This window comes from Oreochromis aureus, linkage group 1 (assembly GCF_013358895.1).
Source record: "Oreochromis aureus strain Israel breed Guangdong linkage group 1, ZZ_aureus, whole genome shotgun sequence".
In the NCBI taxonomy this organism is placed as follows: domain Eukaryota; kingdom Metazoa; phylum Chordata; class Actinopteri; order Cichliformes; family Cichlidae; genus Oreochromis; species Oreochromis aureus.
In genome coordinates this window covers 35,787,207-35,807,764 of record NC_052942.1, presented here as the reverse complement: position 1 = coordinate 35,807,764, position 20,558 = coordinate 35,787,207, and the positions used below count along the sequence as shown (strand labels likewise).

The window sequence follows — 20,558 nt, the reverse complement described above, 5'->3', positions numbered from 1 at the left end:
GAAAAATCATAAAATATCAGATAGGGAACCAATGACACCCTGTGAGCAAGCACTTCCAAGTGCCACATTTAACTGAGTGGCTTATTACAGTTTCCTTTTGGATTTGTTAAGCAAATTAACATTTGATATTATTAGAGAGATGAGAACACAGTCGATGTTAAGAGGTAAAATATTTATACTGTGCTTTCCGACTCCACATTAAAGTAAAGAGACCCTTTCATGCCAGGATACGGAAAAGGTGAAGACATTAATTATTCAGTACAACCTTCATAAATCTCACTGGTAACTGCTGTGTTGGTGGCTGTGATGATAGCATAAGATCATTCATGAAAATAGTTTGAAGAAAAGAGTTCTTAAACTTGTTAAGCACTGACTTTGTTTGTTATTAATCAAGTGAATTCTAGTGATTTTTTTTTTTTTTAAAGCACATCTTCTGCCCTCTAGTGGTATAAATTGCACACAGAACCCAGACAACTTAGAACAGCGGTCCCCAACCTTTTCTGCCTCACGGACCGGTTTATGCCCGACAATATTTTCACGGACTGGCCTTTAAGGTGTCGCGGATAAATACAACAAAATAAAACTAGTACCGGTACCGAAAAAAAGAAGATTTATTCATTACACACATAAAAAGACCCAGGAAAACTGAGTTAACGATAAAAAGGATAACAAAATAACGCTGAAAACTGATAAAAACCCTGAAAACCATACACTTCACACCTGAGCCTCAACTCTCGCGGCCCAGTACCAAACGACTCACGGACCGGTACCGGTCCGATGCCCGGGGGTTGGGGACCGCTGACTTAGAAGACCCACTAATTTAGAGATAGGGATGAAATTAATAAATAAAAGAGGTGAGCTCCTTCACATTTTGCACAACAAATATTTTCCCACTAATGTTATTATGTGACTAAATGTTTTGGGAGGCTTTTGTGCTTTTCACTGAATTTCACTTTTTGGTGTTTCTAATTATGGAAATAATTGTAATTGTATTGTATGTAATTATCATAATGTAAATTATGTATGCACTAAGCAACATGAGAAAAAAAAGGCTGTAATTACTATATCTGCATCTGCTTCTATGTTTGATTCACTTACTCATTTTATTTTAGGAAATATATCCAAGTAAACAAATTAATTTTCCATCATTGTTACAGAAATTTGCTGTAGAACTAATAGATATCTTTGGAGTCAAGGATTTAATTTTGCATTACAATATTTTTCTAGATGATCGGAATATCTCACTTTTTGTGACTGGTTATGCACAGCAAATAGCTTGTATTTATTTTTAATCACTTATTTACTTATGTATTTCGTGACATTTTTATCACATATTGTGTGTTTTATATCTTTTCAATGGGTTATTTTTGCTAATTGCTGGATGTTTTCAATTCAATTTAATTCACTTCAGTTTTATTTATATAGTGCCTCATCACAACAACAGCTGCCTAAAGACACTTCACATTGTAAGGTAAAACCCCTACAATAACATAAAAGGTGACTGAAGAAGAAGCACTCAAGGCATCACGGGAATCCCCGAACAGCTTAGACCGATTGCGACATAACTAAGGGAGGATTCAGGGTCACCTGATCCAACCCTAACTATATGCTTTATCAAAAAGGAAAGTTTTAAGATTAATCTTAAAAGTAGACAGGGCATCTGTCTCCCGAAACATGAAGCTGGTTCCACAGAAGAGGGGCCTGAAAACTGAAACTACATTTAAACTACTAAAATGCCTTCACAATCTGAAATAACCCACATCTAACTTTGAGGTTTTTCAAGAGAGTGGCGACCCCTGCTGATCTTCAAGTGCCATGAACGAGAGGAGTTTCATCTTCCCTCTCTTTGGATCGATTTCACAGTGTGTTTTGCTACATTAGCACTGACTAAAGTAAGTGCTTGTATCAGAAAATGCAAACCATTACATTCGGTATCCCAGGTTGATAACAGCTATGTGGCAATTTTAGGGGTGATTTTACGATCAAACTTGCGGGGGGGCTAAGGTTTTCAAATTCCTACAAACCCTTCTTTTATTGTACAGACTCGACAAAGGGCAGCAATAGGATGAAGTATTAGGGCCACAGACATGTATGTATGTATATATACATATGATTGATCATTTCGAAGTTTTGAGAGACAAGTCCAAATTGTATTTTGAGAAAAAGTCAAAATGTGAAGATTATGTTGAATATTATGAATGCTTCAAGTCAAACTGCCACAGTTGCATTACCCTCTGAGTTAGTGAAATCGCACTTCAGAATCAGTTTTAGTAACAAGGAAGAAAATGATTTTTCTTTTAGCATTTGGCCACAGTGTGTTTATCAGTATAAGGATGTTGAAAAGATGGTGCAAAAAGCTGCATCTGGTCAGATGGAAGAACACTCAGACTTGTCTCGAGACAACTGTAATCTGCACATTTAAACTTTTTTCTCAAAATATTATTTCTACTATTTCTCAAAAGAGTATTTCCACTTTTTCCTCAAAATTTCGACTTTATTCTCAAAATGATTAGTATTCTTTTTCCTTCATGTTGCCCTAATGCTCGTTTATACAGCAGGCATGGCAGTTCCAAGACTGGAGAAAGAGATTTCAACTATTGCCAATCATCGTGTTAAAACCAATGTTTAGAGTGCAATGAATCGTGAGACCTGAATTCATATTAAAATCATCTTCAAGTGAATGTGATTTTCAATATTGACACATTTAGTCTGTCATTGATGATTATAAACAAAATCATAAAATAAATAACAAATACATCTGGAATTAAAATCAAATATAAAAAGATTTGTCAATAACCGGATTGAAGATTAATATTTCAAACACTGTGTACATATAACCATTACAACCAAACTTCATGTTTCCACAGACTAATTTCACTTTAGATCCACTCTCACAGGTCATGGCGGCCCATGCGAAAGCACATCACACACCAGAGGATATATGTGCACATTGTGTGATTTCAAAAATTAAAATAAAGTGCAGCAGCCTACAAGGAGGAGAGTAACCATGTTAAAAAATTGATATGCTGTTTCACTACTCAGGGATTCATCTTTGGAGAGATGGCCACAGTGTCACAATTCTCTGGTTAACCTATCGATGATAAATCATCCATTTCACCATAGAAAAATTTTACTAATATTACATGACAATAATAACTGTAAGCTGTAACACCTGCAAGCTGTAATTTTATGGCAAGCTAAAATATCAGTAAGTTGGACACCAAATCTACTCATAGCGTTATTTAAAAATGAAGGCTGTAAAAACAATTCTCTCTGTCATACACACACATAACTCTCTAGCCGAATAATATATGAATGTTTTAAGTCTGACTAGAGCTGGGCGATAGAACGATAACGATATGTATTGCGAAATAACTTTTTCTCGATAGAAAAATTAAACTATTGCGATAGGCCTCATCGCTCTTGTCCTCTTAAAAAAAAAAAAGAACAGCCAATCTAAATTAAGTAGCGCAGAGCCGAACCAATCACAGCCGCAGCGTCACGTCACGTGACTTGTTACGTGCAGCACAAGTGCCAAGGCGCACATGTGTATTTGTTTGGGAAGCAGCCAGCCGGGCAGCCCGGGTAATGAAGGAAAGGAGTTTGCCGACTAGAGAAAAATCAACCGAGAGCGTGAGCGAAGGTTACCGAAGAAAAAACAGATAATGGTTCCAATGCCGGAGAGCTTGTCGAACGGAAGGGCCACAGAAGTTCCATAGTGTGAAGGTATTTCAAGTCTGACAAAAAAACAGAGTAGCGCGCACTGTAAATTGTGCCGAAAGCAAGTCTGGAAATACAATAAAGCGGTGCATGCTCAATCTCTGACTCAAAGCGCTAATTCGTCATTCGGCTTTTGTCAGACTAAAGTCACTGTTAAAACTGTTTGAAAAGCTAAGCTATACAACGAGGAGAGATTGAGAATTTCCTTTTAGTTCTCAGTTTATTTAATGTTGACAAAAGTTAGTCAATTTTGTCTGTTCTTCTGTAAAACGAACTAAGATTTATTTTTAGAATTAAAATTTTGTTTTTAAGTGGAATTGACAATTTAGTGGTCTGTTTTGTTTGTTCTATTTTGAAACTTAAACGCTTTAGCGGCTGCGTTTTGTGTAGTTTGCAATATTTGCCTTTATTTATCTGAAACTGAAGTCTCATGTTCCTTAAGTACATCTGCCCTGTTGAACTTATCATGGGAAATAAATATTTAAATTAAAACAAGCTGCTAATTATTTCACATTTTACTTGTGAGCAAGGGCACATTTAAATCTTGCAAATATAGTTATTTGGCTTATATCGTGATATATATCGTTATCGCCAGAAATGAAAAACACGTATGGTGATATGAAAAAATCTTATATCGCCCAGCTCTAAGTCTGACTGAATAAAATAAGTCTTGTAATACTTCTCTATGTTGAGAATTTGCATACTTTTGGCGCACATACTATTTAGTGAAGACGTGTCTCTAATCATTTTTTTATCATTTTAAAATTGTATAAATTCTAGCTCTTCTACGTGTTTCCTTTTTACGTTTTCTGTTTTAATTAATAATTGGCCAAGAAATCACAGCAGCGTCTCTTCTTTCTCCGCAAACTAAGAAGAGCAGGAGCACCAGCCCCCATCATGTACACTTTTTACAGAGGCACCATCGAGAGCATCCTGTCGAGCTGCATCACTGTGTGGTTTGGAGCCTGCAATGCGTCCTGTCATAGAACCCTCCAACGCATAGTGAGAGCTGCAGAGAGGATCATTGGTGTCTCTCTCCCCTCCCTCCAGGACATTTACAGCACCCGTCTCACTAAAAAAGCCCTTTGCATAGCGGCTGATCCCACGCACCCAATGCAAAGCTTCTTCAAGCTGCTGCCGTCAGGGAGGAGACTGCGGAGTCTCCAGGCCAGGACCAGCAGACTGAAGGACAGCTTCATCCATCAGGCTGTCAGGAAGCTTAACTCCCTCCCGATTCTGCCCCCTCTCCCCTCTCTCCTCCACGGTCTCACTGAACTCTGTCTCACACACACACACACACACACACACACACACACACTCTCTGACTCACTCACTGGCCTGCACCAGTTATTAGTCACTTTGTGGCGCATTGGACTGCCATTACCTCATAAGACTTTGTTGTTACACTATCTCCTACCGTACATTACCAAATCTCCATTTGCACTATTTGCCTATTTGCACTACCTTGCCTGGTTTACACTCAATGTCATTTACCCTTACCTGAATATTGTATATTGTATAGCTTTTTTTTTGTTATATGTAAAATTGTACTGTATTTATTTAAATTTTTACTTTTTAATTATTTTACTTGCATTTTTAACCACTCTCTTATATTTAAATGTTCATTTGGGTTTGAGAGTAACAAAATTTCTATTCTCTGTATGTCCTGTACATGTGGCAGAATTGACAAATAAAGTTGACTTTGACTTTGACTTTTGACTTTGACTAATTCACTATTATTATTATTATTGTTATTATTATTTCACACATTCCAAAACATTTTCGTTGTTAACTCTGACTGTGTGCAAGCTTACGTGTAGGCAACCCCGACCCCCCACTTGTTCTCACAAGTACACACACACACACACACACACACACACACACACACACACACACACACACACACACACACTCCCAGCCCTTTGCACTCCCTACATGAAACTTCCCTCTTCTTTAACATTTCGGCTACTTTTTACCGGGCTGACAGAAGCTAACCTGACCTCTTCCTCAATCTTTCCCTGGGTCACGTCTCTCTCCTTATCATCCTCCTCCGACGTATAGCTCTGGATCGCTAATTCTGCCTCCTCACGAGCTGTGGCAGCAGAACTTGTGGTGACAAACATATCAGTAAGTTTTGCACATTTTGCTGTGTTTACTCCAAGGCTTTCCCCCCCTTTTTTCTCGGAATTTTCTTCGCCCCCATTGCGCTTTTTTTTTTGTCCATTTGTCCAAATGCCACTCCTCTCCAACTCCGGCCAGCTGAAATTGATAACCTAGGTTAAAAAGGGGAGGGACGGACAGGCCGAGGAGGGCTGAGAGATTTCATTGGATAAGCCCAATGTTCTTCAAGAAAATTACATTGCGGTCGCAAAAAAATTTATAATATACTTTTTTGGGTAAATTATGATAGCCCTGGACAGGCCCAGAGGCGTACGCCAGATACTAGTCTAGGCCTGGCTCACAGTATTAGCGCTTAATACCGCGTTAGTTTGGATTTTTAAATAATAGCCATTTGAAATGTCGTGTACTTTGTATAAATTGAGAATGCGAATAAAATGACTATTCCCGAATTTCACTTTCACCTTTACTTTGAAATTGGGCCTTAAGTTCTCTTACCGTAATATTTAGGATGCACAAAAAAAAAAAAAAACTCAAAATATGCACCATCTACACCAAGGGCGTAGATTTGGTTTTGGCATTGGTGGGGACGGATGATTCAACCACCGAACCCTGCCCTGTTTCTTTTTTTTTTTCCCCCCTTTTTGTCTTTTGCTTCTTGATAAAAAAGGAGAAATATACTTGCCTACATATGCTATTCTACATGCTTTTAAACCATTTAAAAGTACAAGTCATAGTTTTATATGTGAATAATATAATGTTAAATTACTATTAAACAAATGACTAAGTATTTTAGACTTTAGTTTACTTCAGCCATATTCCATATAAATCAGGTATCATACAAAAATAAAAAAAATAGCTTCAAATACAGTCATGACAATAAAAGAATATGACTTTAAGGACTTAACAACATTCCTTCAGTTATAGTACACCAACATCTCTGATACATTATGTTAAGAGATTTTTACATTTACTTACTTTGATAACTTTTATTTTGCTTAAGTATAATTTCTTGTGAGAACATGATGTGCCTGCAACCTACAGATTAAGGAACAGAAGCATGCGTGAGGAAGTTACAAAGTAACACACACTCAGGCAGAGACAGTTCCAACCTGAAGCTGATATGACAAAAGATACTAGTTCCTCTTGTCTTATGGATAACGGCCACTCATGCGATAACCATATCTAGAGATGTTTTTCTATTACGTATGCTCCACCTAGAGATGCTGTGTAATCTATTCTCTGCTATAAAATAAAGAACGGACTGAGGCTCTGCGCGACTTGCTTGTGTCTTGCCACGCAGTAAGCTTCGCCCGTGTACACGAAATAAACTGAGTTTGTGTTTCTTGCTCTCCTTCCAGGTTTTCCTTTGACACATTAGCACTAAGGGAACACTGAATGACCTGCTGGTTTTTGTCCATAAAACTACTCATCTAAGATTACCACAAAGTAAAAGATCTCTCAGCAAAATTATGCAACATTTTAGGCACTATTGCCCCGATCAAATCAGTGAGCTGGGATTTTTTATTCTAAACATGAACTACTGTTACAGCAACAGACATGGACTACTGGTGCCCCACACAACAACTCAATGTCCACTATGTGAAGGAGCCAAACACATGCCTTCTCCTCTCGTTAACTGAGATAAACTGCTGGCATATTTGTTTTACATCTATACTGTCCAGTCTCCCCTGGTGGACATGGTACAGCCTCTGTAAACTAATATCCTGGCTTGCTCGAGGCTGCTGTTTTCTCTGACAGTTTCAATCTAAATTAGAAATGCTACTCTGGGAGATTGAGATAACTGCTGCCTGTTGTGCAGTTAGTTTCCAAAACACGCTATTCATGGTTACATACAGTTTTAGACTGATGTGGGCCAAAGCCTAGCATAGCCTGTAACATTATAATGACGGACACATTTTATGAGTGAACTTGACTTTAAGTGACTGACAGGTTTCTTTGAAAAATACTTTCTTATATCCAGGTTCTTCCTTTTTGCTGCCATCCTCCTCTCCTCCTTGCAGGTCCTCGCAGCGCAGGCTCGCCGCTGCTAAAACTAAACAGAGCTCCCTGAAAGGCACAGCCAATCACATTGGCCATATTTGTCACATGAGGTAGGACGGGTATTTAATTTTGGTGATAAGTGGGTCAAGGTTTAACACACCTAATGTTAAAATTGGTAAAAACTTTATATTACCCAGAATTTTTTTATGGATTGTCTTCAAGCTTCATAAAAATACACTAGACCTTTGGGACTTGAGTCCCAATCTTGACTTTGACCTCCCAGAAATCATATGGAGTAATATATGAAAGTGCATGGAAAGAGCTGTATAATACCCTTTTTTTATTTTTCAGTCCGATGCCCTACAACATCACAATGATGCCATAAAGTTCTCAAAATCACACAGTGCATGACTATATCTTAAAATCTGAAGTTTTTACACCTTATAAAAGCCAAGGATTTTTGTCAATTCTGCTCCAATCAAATGGGTAAAGATATTTAAATACATCATTTAAGTATGTAATGCTTCAAGGCCATAGGTCAAAGGTAGGAGTCACATGAATTAAGAAAAGCTTTAGGTTCCATTACATCATCTCCAATTGAATCGTCTGATTGGAGATTGAAGAAGAAGCACATGATCTGAATTTCCCAGCAGCCTAGACCTATTGCAGCATAACTAAGGGAGGATTCAGGGTCACCTGATCCAGCCCTAACTATGTGTTATCAAAAAGGAAAGGCTAATCTTAAAAGTACAGAGGGTGCCTGTCTCCTGAATCCAAACTGGGAGCTGGTTCCAGGCACTGGCTTCCATTCTACTTTTAAATACTCCAGGATAGCCAGTAAGCCCTGAGAGCAAAGAGCACTAATGGGGTAATATGGTACTATATTCATTTTAATTAATTAATCTAATTAATTTCCATATTAATATTGCTGACATCAGCACAAATGACCTACTTATTAGCAAGTTTAAGTATAGGCATTGCTGTTAGGTGAAGTTGCACTTTCTGAGTGTTCTCCTTTATTATTATTGTTGTTATTATTACTTTTTGCAATTAGCAATCTCAACCTTTAAAACTTGGATATAAATTCAGTGTCTGTCCATTTCAGACAATACTGCTTATCCAGAGTCCAGAGCCCTACCTGAGGAAAAACCAAGACACGGGCTCTGCTATCGTGGTGGAAAATGCAACACTTTCTTGGTCCGAACTTCACAGGCGGTCAGGCCCTGTGTCTAGCTCAGAAGAAAGTGAGACAGAACAAATGATGAATGAGACATCTCTGAATTCAACAACTGAAACCTTACCAACTCTCAGACACATCTCCTTCACACTTCCTAAGGTGTGCTTTACCTATTTGTGGCATTTTTGTTGGCTGTTATGTTCCTCTTGTAACTGAGGTCATCTAGGCTCTGGATGAGTAGACAATAACCTCAGTGGTATTTCCAAAAGGGAAACCTGCTTGGTATCTGTGGGAATGTGGGGAGCGGAAAAACATCACTGATTTCCAGCATTTTGGAACAGGTTGGTCTCTCATTTCCTTTGTTCTTTCCTGCTTTTACCTGTCTCTGCAACCCATTGACATGATTAATTTGATTTTTATTGGCTGGTGTGTTTCAGTACTTTGTTTTTTCCTGTCGCTGTTATGCAAATTTGGCTCTCCAGTTAAGGTTTTTTTTTCTTCAGTCTAAGCAATATGTAAACACAGCTTTTCTAAACACTACCTGCTCAATTTTTAGATGTACCTCCTTGAAGGCTCCATCACAGCTGATGGGACATTTGCCTATGTTTCCCAGCAGCCTTGGATTTTCCATGGATCTGTTCAAGAAAATATCCTTATGGGGCAACCTTTTGATCAGTCAAAGTAATTATTTTCTAATGTTTATTTCCAGTTAGTAATACCATACTTTGGTGAGAATTTGCTGTCATATAAACAGTAACTACCAAATCATTTCAAAAGTAAACTAATATGACGTTAAGTAAGTAATAAGACGTTAAGGTAAGAAATCTCTAAGTGAGAACAACAGTGCCTATTATTGCATGTTTTTTTGTGAAATGTGATTTTTGTCATTATTTATTTCGTCAAATTGGCTTAAAATGATCACTAAAATGTTTTGTTATATAAACTGTCAGCTGTCTTTTATTGTTACTTCACAGATATGACAGAGTTGTGCATGCTTGTAGCCTCAGAGAAGACCTGAAAACCCTGCCAGGTGGTGATCAGACTGAGGTAGGTGATCCCTACATTGACTTGATGTAAATACACTAAGATCATTTAAAACATTTCCATACAATACAAAACAATTTCTGCCTATCATTTATAGAAATCTACTGATTTTCTTTTGGTTTATAAATCTCAAAATGCAAACTGGTATAAGAAAAAAACAACTGGATAAGTTAGTATGAGTACTATTTCGAGAAACTCTACCTTCTAAAAAGGTAAAGTTTCACTGCGTACTTTGTCATTTATTATTAATTTTGCTGTAAGTGGATTTTGTGACATAAAATCCTTGTGGCTAATGGGCTTATTGGTTTTTGTCAGATTGGAGAGCGTGGGCTGAATCTGTCAGGAGGACAGAAACAAAGGATCAGTCTGGCCAGAGCCATCTACTCCAACAGGGACATCTTCCTCCTTGATGATCCGCTATCTGCTGTCGATGCTCATGTAGGGAAACACATATTTGAAGAATGCATAAAGAAGGAGCTCCAAGGCAAATCCATCATACTGATTACACACCAGCTCCAGGTAGAAAATTTTACTTTTATTCTTCATAATAGGCTGAGTCTAAGCTTTGATGGGTTGAAGTTTAATGGCAAAAATGCATTGGTTAGGAATTTATTGACTTTCTCTCCAAGAGTTTGGAAAAAAACAATCTTTGAAATAGGTCATCACAACACCTATGTCAAGGAATCTTACAATGGTACAGCCATAGGCTAGCTGTCTTGATTTTGCACAAAGACAGAAAAAGGCTGAAAGCTGACTGGAAATACAGAGACTGACCTCCCATTCTGTGTACTGGTCATTAGTTATAAATGTGGATACATGTAAAAACAGAATTTTTTTTGTTGAATAAATTCAATTATGGCCAGAGTTATGGTAAAAAGACTGTAAACAAGGTATGCTAGCTAACAATAACATGCCAGTGGCAAAAATGATTGAGCCCTAAATGTGGCTACAAAGAAATGGGTGTCACCAGTTGTATCTTGCATTCAGTAAAGTCTGTTAGAATTATACAAGGATAGATCATGATGTTGCATGACTCAAAAACCATACCTTATTTAATCTTGGATCCTCTCCCCTTCAACTTTAATTTATTCTGCACATTTTGACAGCTTTTTCCCCCTCCCTGGATCAACTGTTCTCAAACTTTGTTCATCAGCAGTCTTCAGAGTCCACTGAAGGTTGTTCACTATGAGCACAGTATAGTGTGCATTGGCTTTCATCAGGAATTGAAAGAGTCTGCTGAAAGGGAATTTCAGGTGGCCAGAGCAGGGCTTCTAGGGACTAATCTAAAAGAAGCAGTCATGCTTGAAGCGCTGTAGCCTTCCCCGAGAAGGCCACCTTCATGAAATTTAAACCTGTTTAGGTTTTTGCCTTGCTTTTATAGGCAGTCTTGGAACTTCTTGGTCACACCTGGTATACAGTCTCAATAAATCACTGTGCTGTGATTGTTAAAACTTAAACTTAATGGTATTGTTTTAATGACAAATTGTGAACCATTTTGGTAAGTCACTCCACTTCAGATGCAACAAGAGTGTTTGGGGGGGCATTTCTCACAGTTGTCTTCACTTATGTCTTTTAGTATTTGGAGTTCTGTGATGACATCTTGGTTCTGGAGGATGGTGAGGTTCAAGAGACTGGAAACCATCAAGCCCTGATGAATGCAAATGGGCGCTATGCTCAACTCATCAGCAACTACCAGATGGAAGAGTCTAAAGTAAGGATTTCACACAAACTGCAGTACAACTGTTTGTAGCTCTGTTACTCTTACTGTTCAGTTAGCTCAAAAGCCTTAGTATCAGTTCTTTGTTGCTTTGAATTCACCGAGTTCTGTAAGCTTCATTATGTTAAGTATGCAGACTTAACTGTGAAACTGTTGTTGTTCTCTTTTCAGAAGCAGATGGAAGATGAAGTGATGTCCCTGGATCCTGCCAACTTGAATGAATCTGAGCTCAGACCTGGTGAAGATGTTGGAATGATGAACAACGGTATTAAAAACATGAGCATGAAATTATTATCATTATTATTATTATTATTATTATTAATATATGATTTGTAATGCACCATTTAATTCATGGTGAACTATGATAGACTTTTGTACGAAGGTCTGATCTTCAATATCCATGATCTTGAAGAGCGAACTTACTGATTTGATAACTGTTTTTCTTTAAGCTGTCGTCACACCCCGTGATCAGCTGGTCAGTCAGGAGTCTACCGCTGAAGGCAGAGTCTCTTGGAGAATCTATCAGAAGTACTGCCTGGCAGCTGGAGGTCTGATATACAGACATGCATGTGCAGTGATTAAAAGTTTACTCTTTAAGTTAAATCTACTTAATTTCTATTGCTTCAGAGGAAGGGTACTTGTGCAGTTTTTTTTCTGATAAATGTTTTAAATTAGGCAGTGAAGTCTTCTATAAGCTGTAGATGCTAGTTAATAAAACCCGCCTGCTTTAAAATTGTAACCATGTTCCTCCAGGATATATTGTCTCCTTCTTCACGGTCCTAAACATTTTCACGATAGTTGGTACTACAGTCTTTAGTAACTGGTGGCTCAGTTTCTGGCTAAATCAGGGTGATGGGGTGAGTGTTCTTACTGTTACACACGTTTGATTAGAACATAGTGATATTTTATTTCACTTGTGCGCAGTCATGTCAGAGCTACTTTTTTACATATAAATGTATATCCTTCTGAGAACTGAGGAAAAATGTATCTTTCAGTTCAGCTTCTTTTGTGCACTACAGTGGACATAATTAATAAGCTTGGTCTCAGGAGGATATTTTCAGCTGTGTGAATCTTTGCTGTGTATACATGTATTGCTTAACTCACATGGTTAAACTCTGTGCTTGTGTGTGTGTGTGTGTGTGTGTGTGTGTGTGTGTGTGTGTGTGTGTGTGTGTGTGTGTGTGGTTTAAGAAAAAAGAAAACTGTGGATCAGTACGTTTGTTGTCCATTAATCCTGTGTTTTCTGTTTTGTCCCAGTCACCCAGTAACACAAGCAGCAATGCAACTTTCATGCAGGGTGACATCTCTCAGAATCCACAACTGCACTTCTACCAATTAATTTATGGCATGACTGTGATCATCACTGCACTGTTTGCTACCATCAAAGCCTTCGTTTACACTAATGTCACCTTGAATGCTTCCTGCAAACTCCATGACACAATGTATAAGAAGGTACTGTAAAATCTCTGACTCATGGCTGTATACTTTCAAACAAGCATCAATATTTACTCGTTTAGTATATGAAGAGCACAGCAATTTCAAATGATCATGCTCAGTGGCTAATAGTAAGCTGCCTTTTTGTTTTTGGGTTTCTTTTTGTCACCTTGCAGATTATTGATAGTCCGATGAGTTTCTTTGACACGACTCCATCGGGCCAAATTCTAAATCGTTTCTCTAAAGATCAAGAGGATGTGGACGTTGAGATTCCCCTCCACGTGGCTGTTTTCTTGCAGTATTCTCTACTCATCCTGTACACCATAATGAACATTGTGGCTGTCTTTCCCACCCTGATGGTAGCTGTGGTTATAATGGGAGTCCTGTTTATCCTGCTCCTCTTGTGCGTTTGGTTCTTGTTTAGATTTAACTGGCATATTAGTTTAGTAGCAAATTTGAGCAATTCGCAGGTTGTAGGCTTCCATGGTAATGGTTACATGTTTTAAGCAGTAGTTAAATGAATATTTAGCCATGACAAGTCTGTTTGTGATCCATCTGCAGCGTATTGAATAGGAGCACATGTCAAATAAAGAAGATGGAGAACATCAGTCGCTCACCATGGATCTCTCACACCACCTCTTCCCTGCAGGGCCTCAGCACTATCCATGCCTACAAAATAAGAGACAAACACATAGAACAGTAAGATAGCAAGTGCTTTTAAAAGGAACATAAATCTCAGCATTGTTAATTTAATGTAACTGCAGTATGTGAGATCTTCATAACAATGTCTTTTGATATTGGTCTGTATATTAAGTAGGCTTTGAATATATCACCCTACCCAAAAACAAACAAACATACAAACAAAAAAAAAAAAAAAATCCTTTTTTGTGTCATAGGTTCAACTACCTGAATGACATCAACTCCAATTACTGTTACCTGTTTTCCTCTGCCATGTGTCTGCTGACTTTCTGGCTGGATTTCATGGCTACTGTGATGTTCACATTGGTGGCTCTATTTGTAGTGTTCAGCAGTAATGAAGTAATCAGTCCAAACAGGAAAGCCCTGGCCTTATCCTACAGCATGCTGGTAAATCTTGACAGCAAATGAAACATTTTTTAATGTGACACTGAAAAGTAAATTTGTTGAAATCATCTTTGGTTGATTCAATTGGTTCTTCAGTTGACAATCGTACTTCGGGGTGTTATAAAACGGTCACTGGAAGTGGAGGCAAGATTCAACTCGGTGGAGCGAATCGAGGAATACATCAAGGTCAGGCTTTTCTGCCTCAATCACATTTTTTTTGTTTGTTTGTTTTTCTTTTTAAATGTCAAAGACTTAAATTCCAATATACAGATTATCTCTAACCTTGAACTGTTAATTCTTTGCAGGATTGTAAGTCTGAGGCTCCCAGGCACGTAAAGGAGGCTCAGATCCCACAGGACTGGCCTAGCAGTGGGGGCATCACCTTCAAAGACTATAAGATGAGGTATAGAGAGAATACACCAATCGTCCTGAATGGTCTTGATTTCTTCATCCGCCCTGGAGAAAAGCTGGGCATTGTGGGAAGGACTGGCTCTGGTAAGGCCCTGGATTCAGTAGGTGTTGTTCTCTTTGACTTTTGTTCAAATGTTGTGTGTAAAATAACCTAACCTGGATGTTGGTTACTATTTGTGCAGCTCTGGCACACTGTAACAACAGTTTCAGTGTAAATTTTCAGCTATTTTGTGCTTTCCGTCTGTAGGGAAATCCTCTTTAGGAGTAGCTCTATTTAGACTTGTGGAGCCTGCAGCAGGAACCATACTGATAGATGGGGTGGACATCATGTCCATTGGCCTGCAAGACCTCCGAAGCAAATTGTCTGTGATTCCTCAGGACCCTGTGCTATTTGTTGGTACAGTCAGGTAACCTTGGCCAACCCATACATCACATGTTGCTCTCACCACTGTGGATCAGTAAGTGGTTAATCAGCCGTCTTCACAGGTACAACTTGGATCCATTCAATAAGTCCACTGATGAGGAGATCTGGACAGCACTGGAGAGGAGCTACATGAAGGACTCGGTATGTAAACAGTGCAGTAACTTTCCTTTGCTTAACCATATTTTTTGTTTTTGCTTTTTGGTAGGTCAGATTTGGACTTGAGTGCTACTGACTTGTCCAGGTTCCTTTGTTTTTTTTTAACCTCAATTATTCTGGGATTCTGATTGCTGCCACTCTTAGCACTCTTAAGAGGAGGCTAATTCAGCAGTGAAATTGTGTTGTGATCCCCCCCTCCCTTAGATCCTCAGCCTGGAGGGAAAGCTACAAGCACAGGTGTTGGAGAATGGAGAAAACTTCTCTGTAGGCGAGAGACAGCTGATCTGTATGGCTAGAGCTCTACTCCGCAACTCCAAGGTGCGTGCGTGTGTGTGTGTGTGTGTGTGTGTGTGTGTGTGTGTGTGTGTGTGTGTGTGTGTGTGTGTGTGTGTGTGAGAAGTAGTTTCTTTCCATGTGCTCCTCCTTAAATCAGTACTTTCCTGCAGTAACAGAGGCTCATATTGTCTGATAGATCATTCTTTTGGATGAAGCCACAGCCTCCACAGATCCAGAAACGGATGTTCTGATCCAAAAGACAATCAAAAAGGCCTTTCAAGACAGCACTGTGCTCATCATAGCACATCGCATCAACACAGTGATGAATGCAGATCGTATTCTAGTCATGGACAATGGACAGGTAACAAAGACTGTTACACAATACTAATCCGTATATGATCTTCAGCCTCAACTTACCAAGTGTTCTCTTTGACAGGTGGCAGAATTGGACCACCCAGATGTCCTGAAGCAAAGGCCAGGGTCTCTGTTCTCTTCTCTCTTGGCTGCTTCTAAAACAATGAAGAGATGAACCGGTGTAAAGCTGTGATATCAAATAAGCACAGTAATCCCTGTAATGTGATACATTTACACAACATATTTTAATGTTAATGAAAAGGCAGTGTAACCTTTTTATAATTTTGATCAGTCACAAACATATTGGAGTATGTTGTCCTGTCCCACAGACTTGGCTGCTATTTAGTTTTCGCTTGTTTAGTTCTGTTTTATTAGGTTTAAGCAGCAAAGCTTTTTTAAGCTTGATCATCAAGCTAACTATTAGGTTCACGTTTAGGTTAAAATGTACTTTCACATTATAAAACACATGTTACTAGTATTCACATGCACTATACACAGTTGTCTGATGGCTCTGAAATAACATTGCTCTGTTTATTACCAATAACTACTGATGATGCTGCCTTATTTGAATGACAAGAAGGCAGAGGAGGGTACACAATGGTGAGAAATGATGAGTATTCACTTATCAGTATTGTATTATTTCACCTAGATAAGCGGGATGTGTTTTTGTTTTTCAACCTTGAAGTTTTTATAAATAGTGCATTTTACTTTTTACTTAAATGCATGTTGAATGTTTCATGGCTTTAAACAGAAGTGAACACGAGTGTTTTGATGTAAGTTTTGAATCTATTGTGTAAGTAGGGACGACTGACTTAAAAAAAAAAAAAAAGCGTGGTGAGGGTGAGGGCTAACCTAATAGTTACATAGGTTTTTAGGTTTAATTTAAAATCATAATTAGCTGATGTAGTAGCAGACACAAGCTCACAAGAGCCTTAAAAGAACCTTTTGATGGGCATATAAAAGATTTTTTTTTTCTTATTTTAAATTAATTTCAGCTGTTGACTGGTTAAAAAGTGCCACAAACTGACCCACATTAAGAGGATGTGTAGCAGGTGAAACTGCTGTAAACTAGGGCAAAATGTTTACTGCCACACATATTAATAGATGCCTTTTCTTAAAATTGAAGAGCTTAAAAATCATTCATTTTAATAGAGGGTTATTTGGAACTTTGAGTTGTATGTTGTTGGAAAATGTATCAAAAATGAAATTATAATTAATAAAAAGTCATCAGAACTTGTCTTTCAATTAAGCGGAGGTCAGATGGTTATAAAAGAAGTAAAACTTCAGTGAAAGAAGCTCGAGTCAAGTGCACTTCAGCTGTCATGTGGGGTAAGGACACACGAGGGCACTACAGGCTTCTATACTCGTATCCTTGAAGGACTGGGTTTCATTTTTAATATGACTGATCCTCCCTGGGCACAGACACATGTTCTGAAAGAAATGCTCTGTGAGGTTACCTTTTACCCACTGAACTTTAAAAATAACTCATCTCTCTGAAGAGAAACTACAAGCCTCTAAATATATAATAATGTATGGTTCAGTTAAAGGGTATGAGTCTTTTTACATCACTTAATTGTAAATATCCACACCTGCTGAACAGATTAGACTGGGCTTAATAATTCATTGCAAGTTGTTGCATTAATATTGGTTTAAAAAATAATTTGGTTTTCCTAAGCTACATGGGAAGATGTGCCATTTTATTGAAACTAGGAGGTTTTTGGTCTAATCAGTGATTGTATAGAAGTCTTCTAAAGTTTTCTACAGTCATTATATCTAATACTACAGATGTTTAGATTCATCTGGAGTCAATTATAATTGTTTATAAATAAAACAATTTATAACATTTATAAATAAACAGTTTATGAATAAAAAAAAAAATGTTATTGTCTTTCATTTTGTTTGCAACATGCAGGATCTTATCTCTAACTTATCTCATCATATGTAATGCTTGGTTCAGTCTTTTACTAGTAATGAATCGCGACTTGCATGACAGAAACTGAAGCATCAGATTAGCAATGAAATAGTACTTGAGGTATACGGACAAGTATTGTACTTCTTGAGGAGAAATTTTATCTTTACATTTGTGCAGAATAAACTGAAGGTTGAGTTGCACAGCAGGCACTGAAGGAAAAAATATACTGGTGGCAGTTCAGCCAGCACAAGGCCTGCTGTGTCCCCTCAGGCGTGACTTCTGTGTGCTGCTTTAATGTAACTACACTGAACTTGTAACATATAACAATAGAAGAGAGAAGGATGACATGCTGACAGTTTTTAAAACACTTAAAAAATTATTTACCCTTATGCAAGTCAGGTCTGTCTTGGAGTTTGAATGATTTGGTTTATGTTTCTTAACAATTAAAAATTTCCATGCAGAGAAATCTCCAGTGGTCTTCAGGCAGCATCTAAAGATTTCAGCTGGGTGCTCAAAGCTTCACCAGCAGTGTTGTTGAAGGAGGAATGTAACACTGAATGTTCTGCTTCGAGCAGATCTTCTCAGCTGCCTTAGAAATTCAAACCAGTGACCTCACAGTCACAAGCTTTCTCACCCCTCCTTGAGGCACAGGCTAAATTAAAATATCAATGGATCAATTATTATACTGGGCCTGTGTTTGGGTGAGTGCCGACTCACATGCTGTGTTTTCCGCCTAAAAAGTCTTATGTCTGCATTTTTTAATATCTTGATCTCCTGTTTTTGAAAGATTGCATCTGTGATTTAAACTAATAAAGTACTAGATTGAATATGTACAGATGAAATATCGGGGCCTGAGCACCGACATGAAGACCCAGCTCTCCCACAGTGAAGAGTCACTGAAATGAAAACAGATGCAAAATTACAGAAGAAGACAAAAAGTGATGACAGAATGTTTTGCATGTTTTTATGGATGTTTCATACTTCTTTAGTGTTTGTATATTTTGCTGTTGGGTTGTGTGGTCTTGTATACTGAGTTGGTCTTTTTGCAGCCATATCTCAGTGTAGTTGTGCCTTTGTTGTAAGTTTGTGCCATATTTCTGTAGTTTTGCTTCATTTGGAGTCATTTTGCATTTCCTCTGTATCTTTTTTGCTGTTATTTTGTCATATAGTGGCCAATTTGTTGCTGCGTTTGGTTGTTTTGCCCTTTATTGTAATAATGCAGTAGTTTGTCTCTTATTGTTGGCCTTAGCCAGATAGACTACTTGCATCTGTTTGGAATTATTTGTGTTTTTCACATTACAGTGGCCATTTTGTTTCTGTTTGTGATTGCTTTAGGTGTGTACCAATTTGGGGGTTTTTTGTTGTCATTTTTAAGTAATCGTCTCTTTATTTTTGTCGATTTTTATTCATTTGGACGGCTTTTGGGGGTTTTTTTGTAGTGTGTCTCAGAGTTGAAGGTCAACTAACCCTTTGTGCCCCTTATCCACCAAAGAATATCCAGATTGTTTTCTGAAGCGTTGTTTTATTCGTTAGCGAGCTACTTACACTGACATGTTTAAAGTATAAATGTGAACTCATATTTACAGCCCTGTTTCGGACACGTACACACTGCAGTACACAAACAAATCGTGTATGTCTGTCAGTGTGAGTGTGTTGGAAGATCCAAGCGCACACGTACAGACGCTGCTATACACACACTCCGGTGGGAGGAGCCAAACCTCTCTCAGCTCTGACTTTGTCAGTTTCCTAAATATAGCGGACAGGATCTGTCCGTGTCTTTCAGCCGGAGACACTTTGATAAAAAGCCCGTATTTACAGAAGCACCGGGAGGCCAGTGGGGGTAAGTGGAGCAAACACGTCTGTCTTTATATGTGAAAGTGTGCTGACTGTGTTCTGTGCTTTGGAGACTGAAAGGGAGGGGAGCCACGACCCTTCTTGAAGTGCTGCGATCTTCTTTCAGTGTTTGAATTTCTTCCAAAACTGCCTTAAATGTTGCTTCTGCACTGCTTCATCTCTGTTGAGGCTATATTTGGTAACGGTTCGTGTTTGTTGTGATCTCATGTCTGAGTGTCGTTTACTGTGAACACTGTACGCGGAGGCTACTGTACATGTTGTGATAAGTGGTCTGAGTGAGAGCTGCATAAAACTTTGATTAGATTGGACTATCTTTGACAAAGCGTTGCCTTTTCTGCTTATCTCGCTTCGAATATCGTAAAACCCGAGGTGTCCTGAACAACGTGTGTTATTTCCTACAGGTACACAACACCAAAAACTAAAACCATAAATTAGCCTTTACAGTACGGTTCAGCAAAGCAGTCATGTTGGAAGTCCCCATCAGTGTACATGATCACCGATCGAATAGCAGTGGATTATACAAGTTTAAATAGTTTTAAGCCAAACTATCCAGTAGTCTAAAGCATTTAAAAAAAAAAAAGTCCAAACCATAATTTGTTTAAAAACTAGTTGAAGCAGTGGGATGATTGAAGAGTTATTACAACTCATCACAAAATATCTGCTGTAAGATTTCAAAGTACACGGTGCTGGAGATCCTGTGACGACCAGTACACATAGCTGGGGAACAACAAACGCACCTTCAAAAAAAATAATAGATGTACGTCAATAAAATAGAACATTTAACAATAATTTTTTCAAAAAGGTTTTCGACTCTCTAAAGTTGGCACATTACGCATTAAGTATTTTACCTAAAGGGGAAATGCTGCTTTAATCC

At 38.2% G+C, this 20,558-nt stretch overlaps 2 protein-coding genes across 2 annotated transcripts in view; both read left to right on the top strand.

Moving 5' to 3' along the window:
- The first annotated feature begins 4,617 nt into the window (after positions 1 to 4,617).
- LOC116325543 (multidrug resistance-associated protein 9-like) lies at positions 4,618 to 17,623 on the top strand. Its single transcript, XM_039614425.1, has 22 exons — positions 4,618 to 4,722; positions 4,771 to 4,929; positions 8,948 to 9,178; positions 9,289 to 9,360; positions 9,576 to 9,700; positions 9,994 to 10,066; positions 10,379 to 10,582; positions 11,640 to 11,774; positions 11,952 to 12,045; positions 12,230 to 12,328; positions 12,534 to 12,637; positions 13,038 to 13,232; positions 13,391 to 13,617; positions 13,776 to 13,913; positions 14,111 to 14,300; positions 14,394 to 14,483; positions 14,603 to 14,792; positions 14,956 to 15,115; positions 15,195 to 15,273; positions 15,493 to 15,606; positions 15,761 to 15,925; positions 16,001 to 17,623. The coding sequence occupies exons 1-22, from the start codon at positions 4,618 to 4,620 to the stop codon at positions 16,091 to 16,093; spliced, it is 3,042 nt and encodes a 1,013-aa protein (XP_039470359.1). The 3' UTR covers positions 16,094 to 17,623.
- Positions 17,624 to 19,541: 1,918 nt separating this feature from the next.
- LOC116325641 (myocyte-specific enhancer factor 2A-like) overlaps positions 19,542 to 20,558 on the top strand; it is a 45,552-nt gene continuing 44,535 nt past the window's right edge. The window contains exon 1 of the mRNA XM_031746598.2: positions 19,542 to 19,670. The gene's annotated coding sequence lies outside the window, so the exon portion shown is untranslated. The remainder of the gene's footprint in view (positions 19,671 to 20,558) is intronic.

Coding starts and splice junctions, on each gene's coding strand:
- LOC116325543 (XM_039614425.1), top strand. CDS start 4,618: ATGTACACTTTTTACAGAGGCACCATCGAGAGCATCCTGTCGAGCTGC. Junction 12,046..12,229: donor TGTTGGAATGATGAACAACG/GTATTAAAAACA, acceptor TTTTTCTTTAAG/CTGTCGTCACACCCCGTGAT. Junction 12,329..12,533: donor GTACTGCCTGGCAGCTGGAG/GTCTGATATACA, acceptor ATGTTCCTCCAG/GATATATTGTCTCCTTCTTC.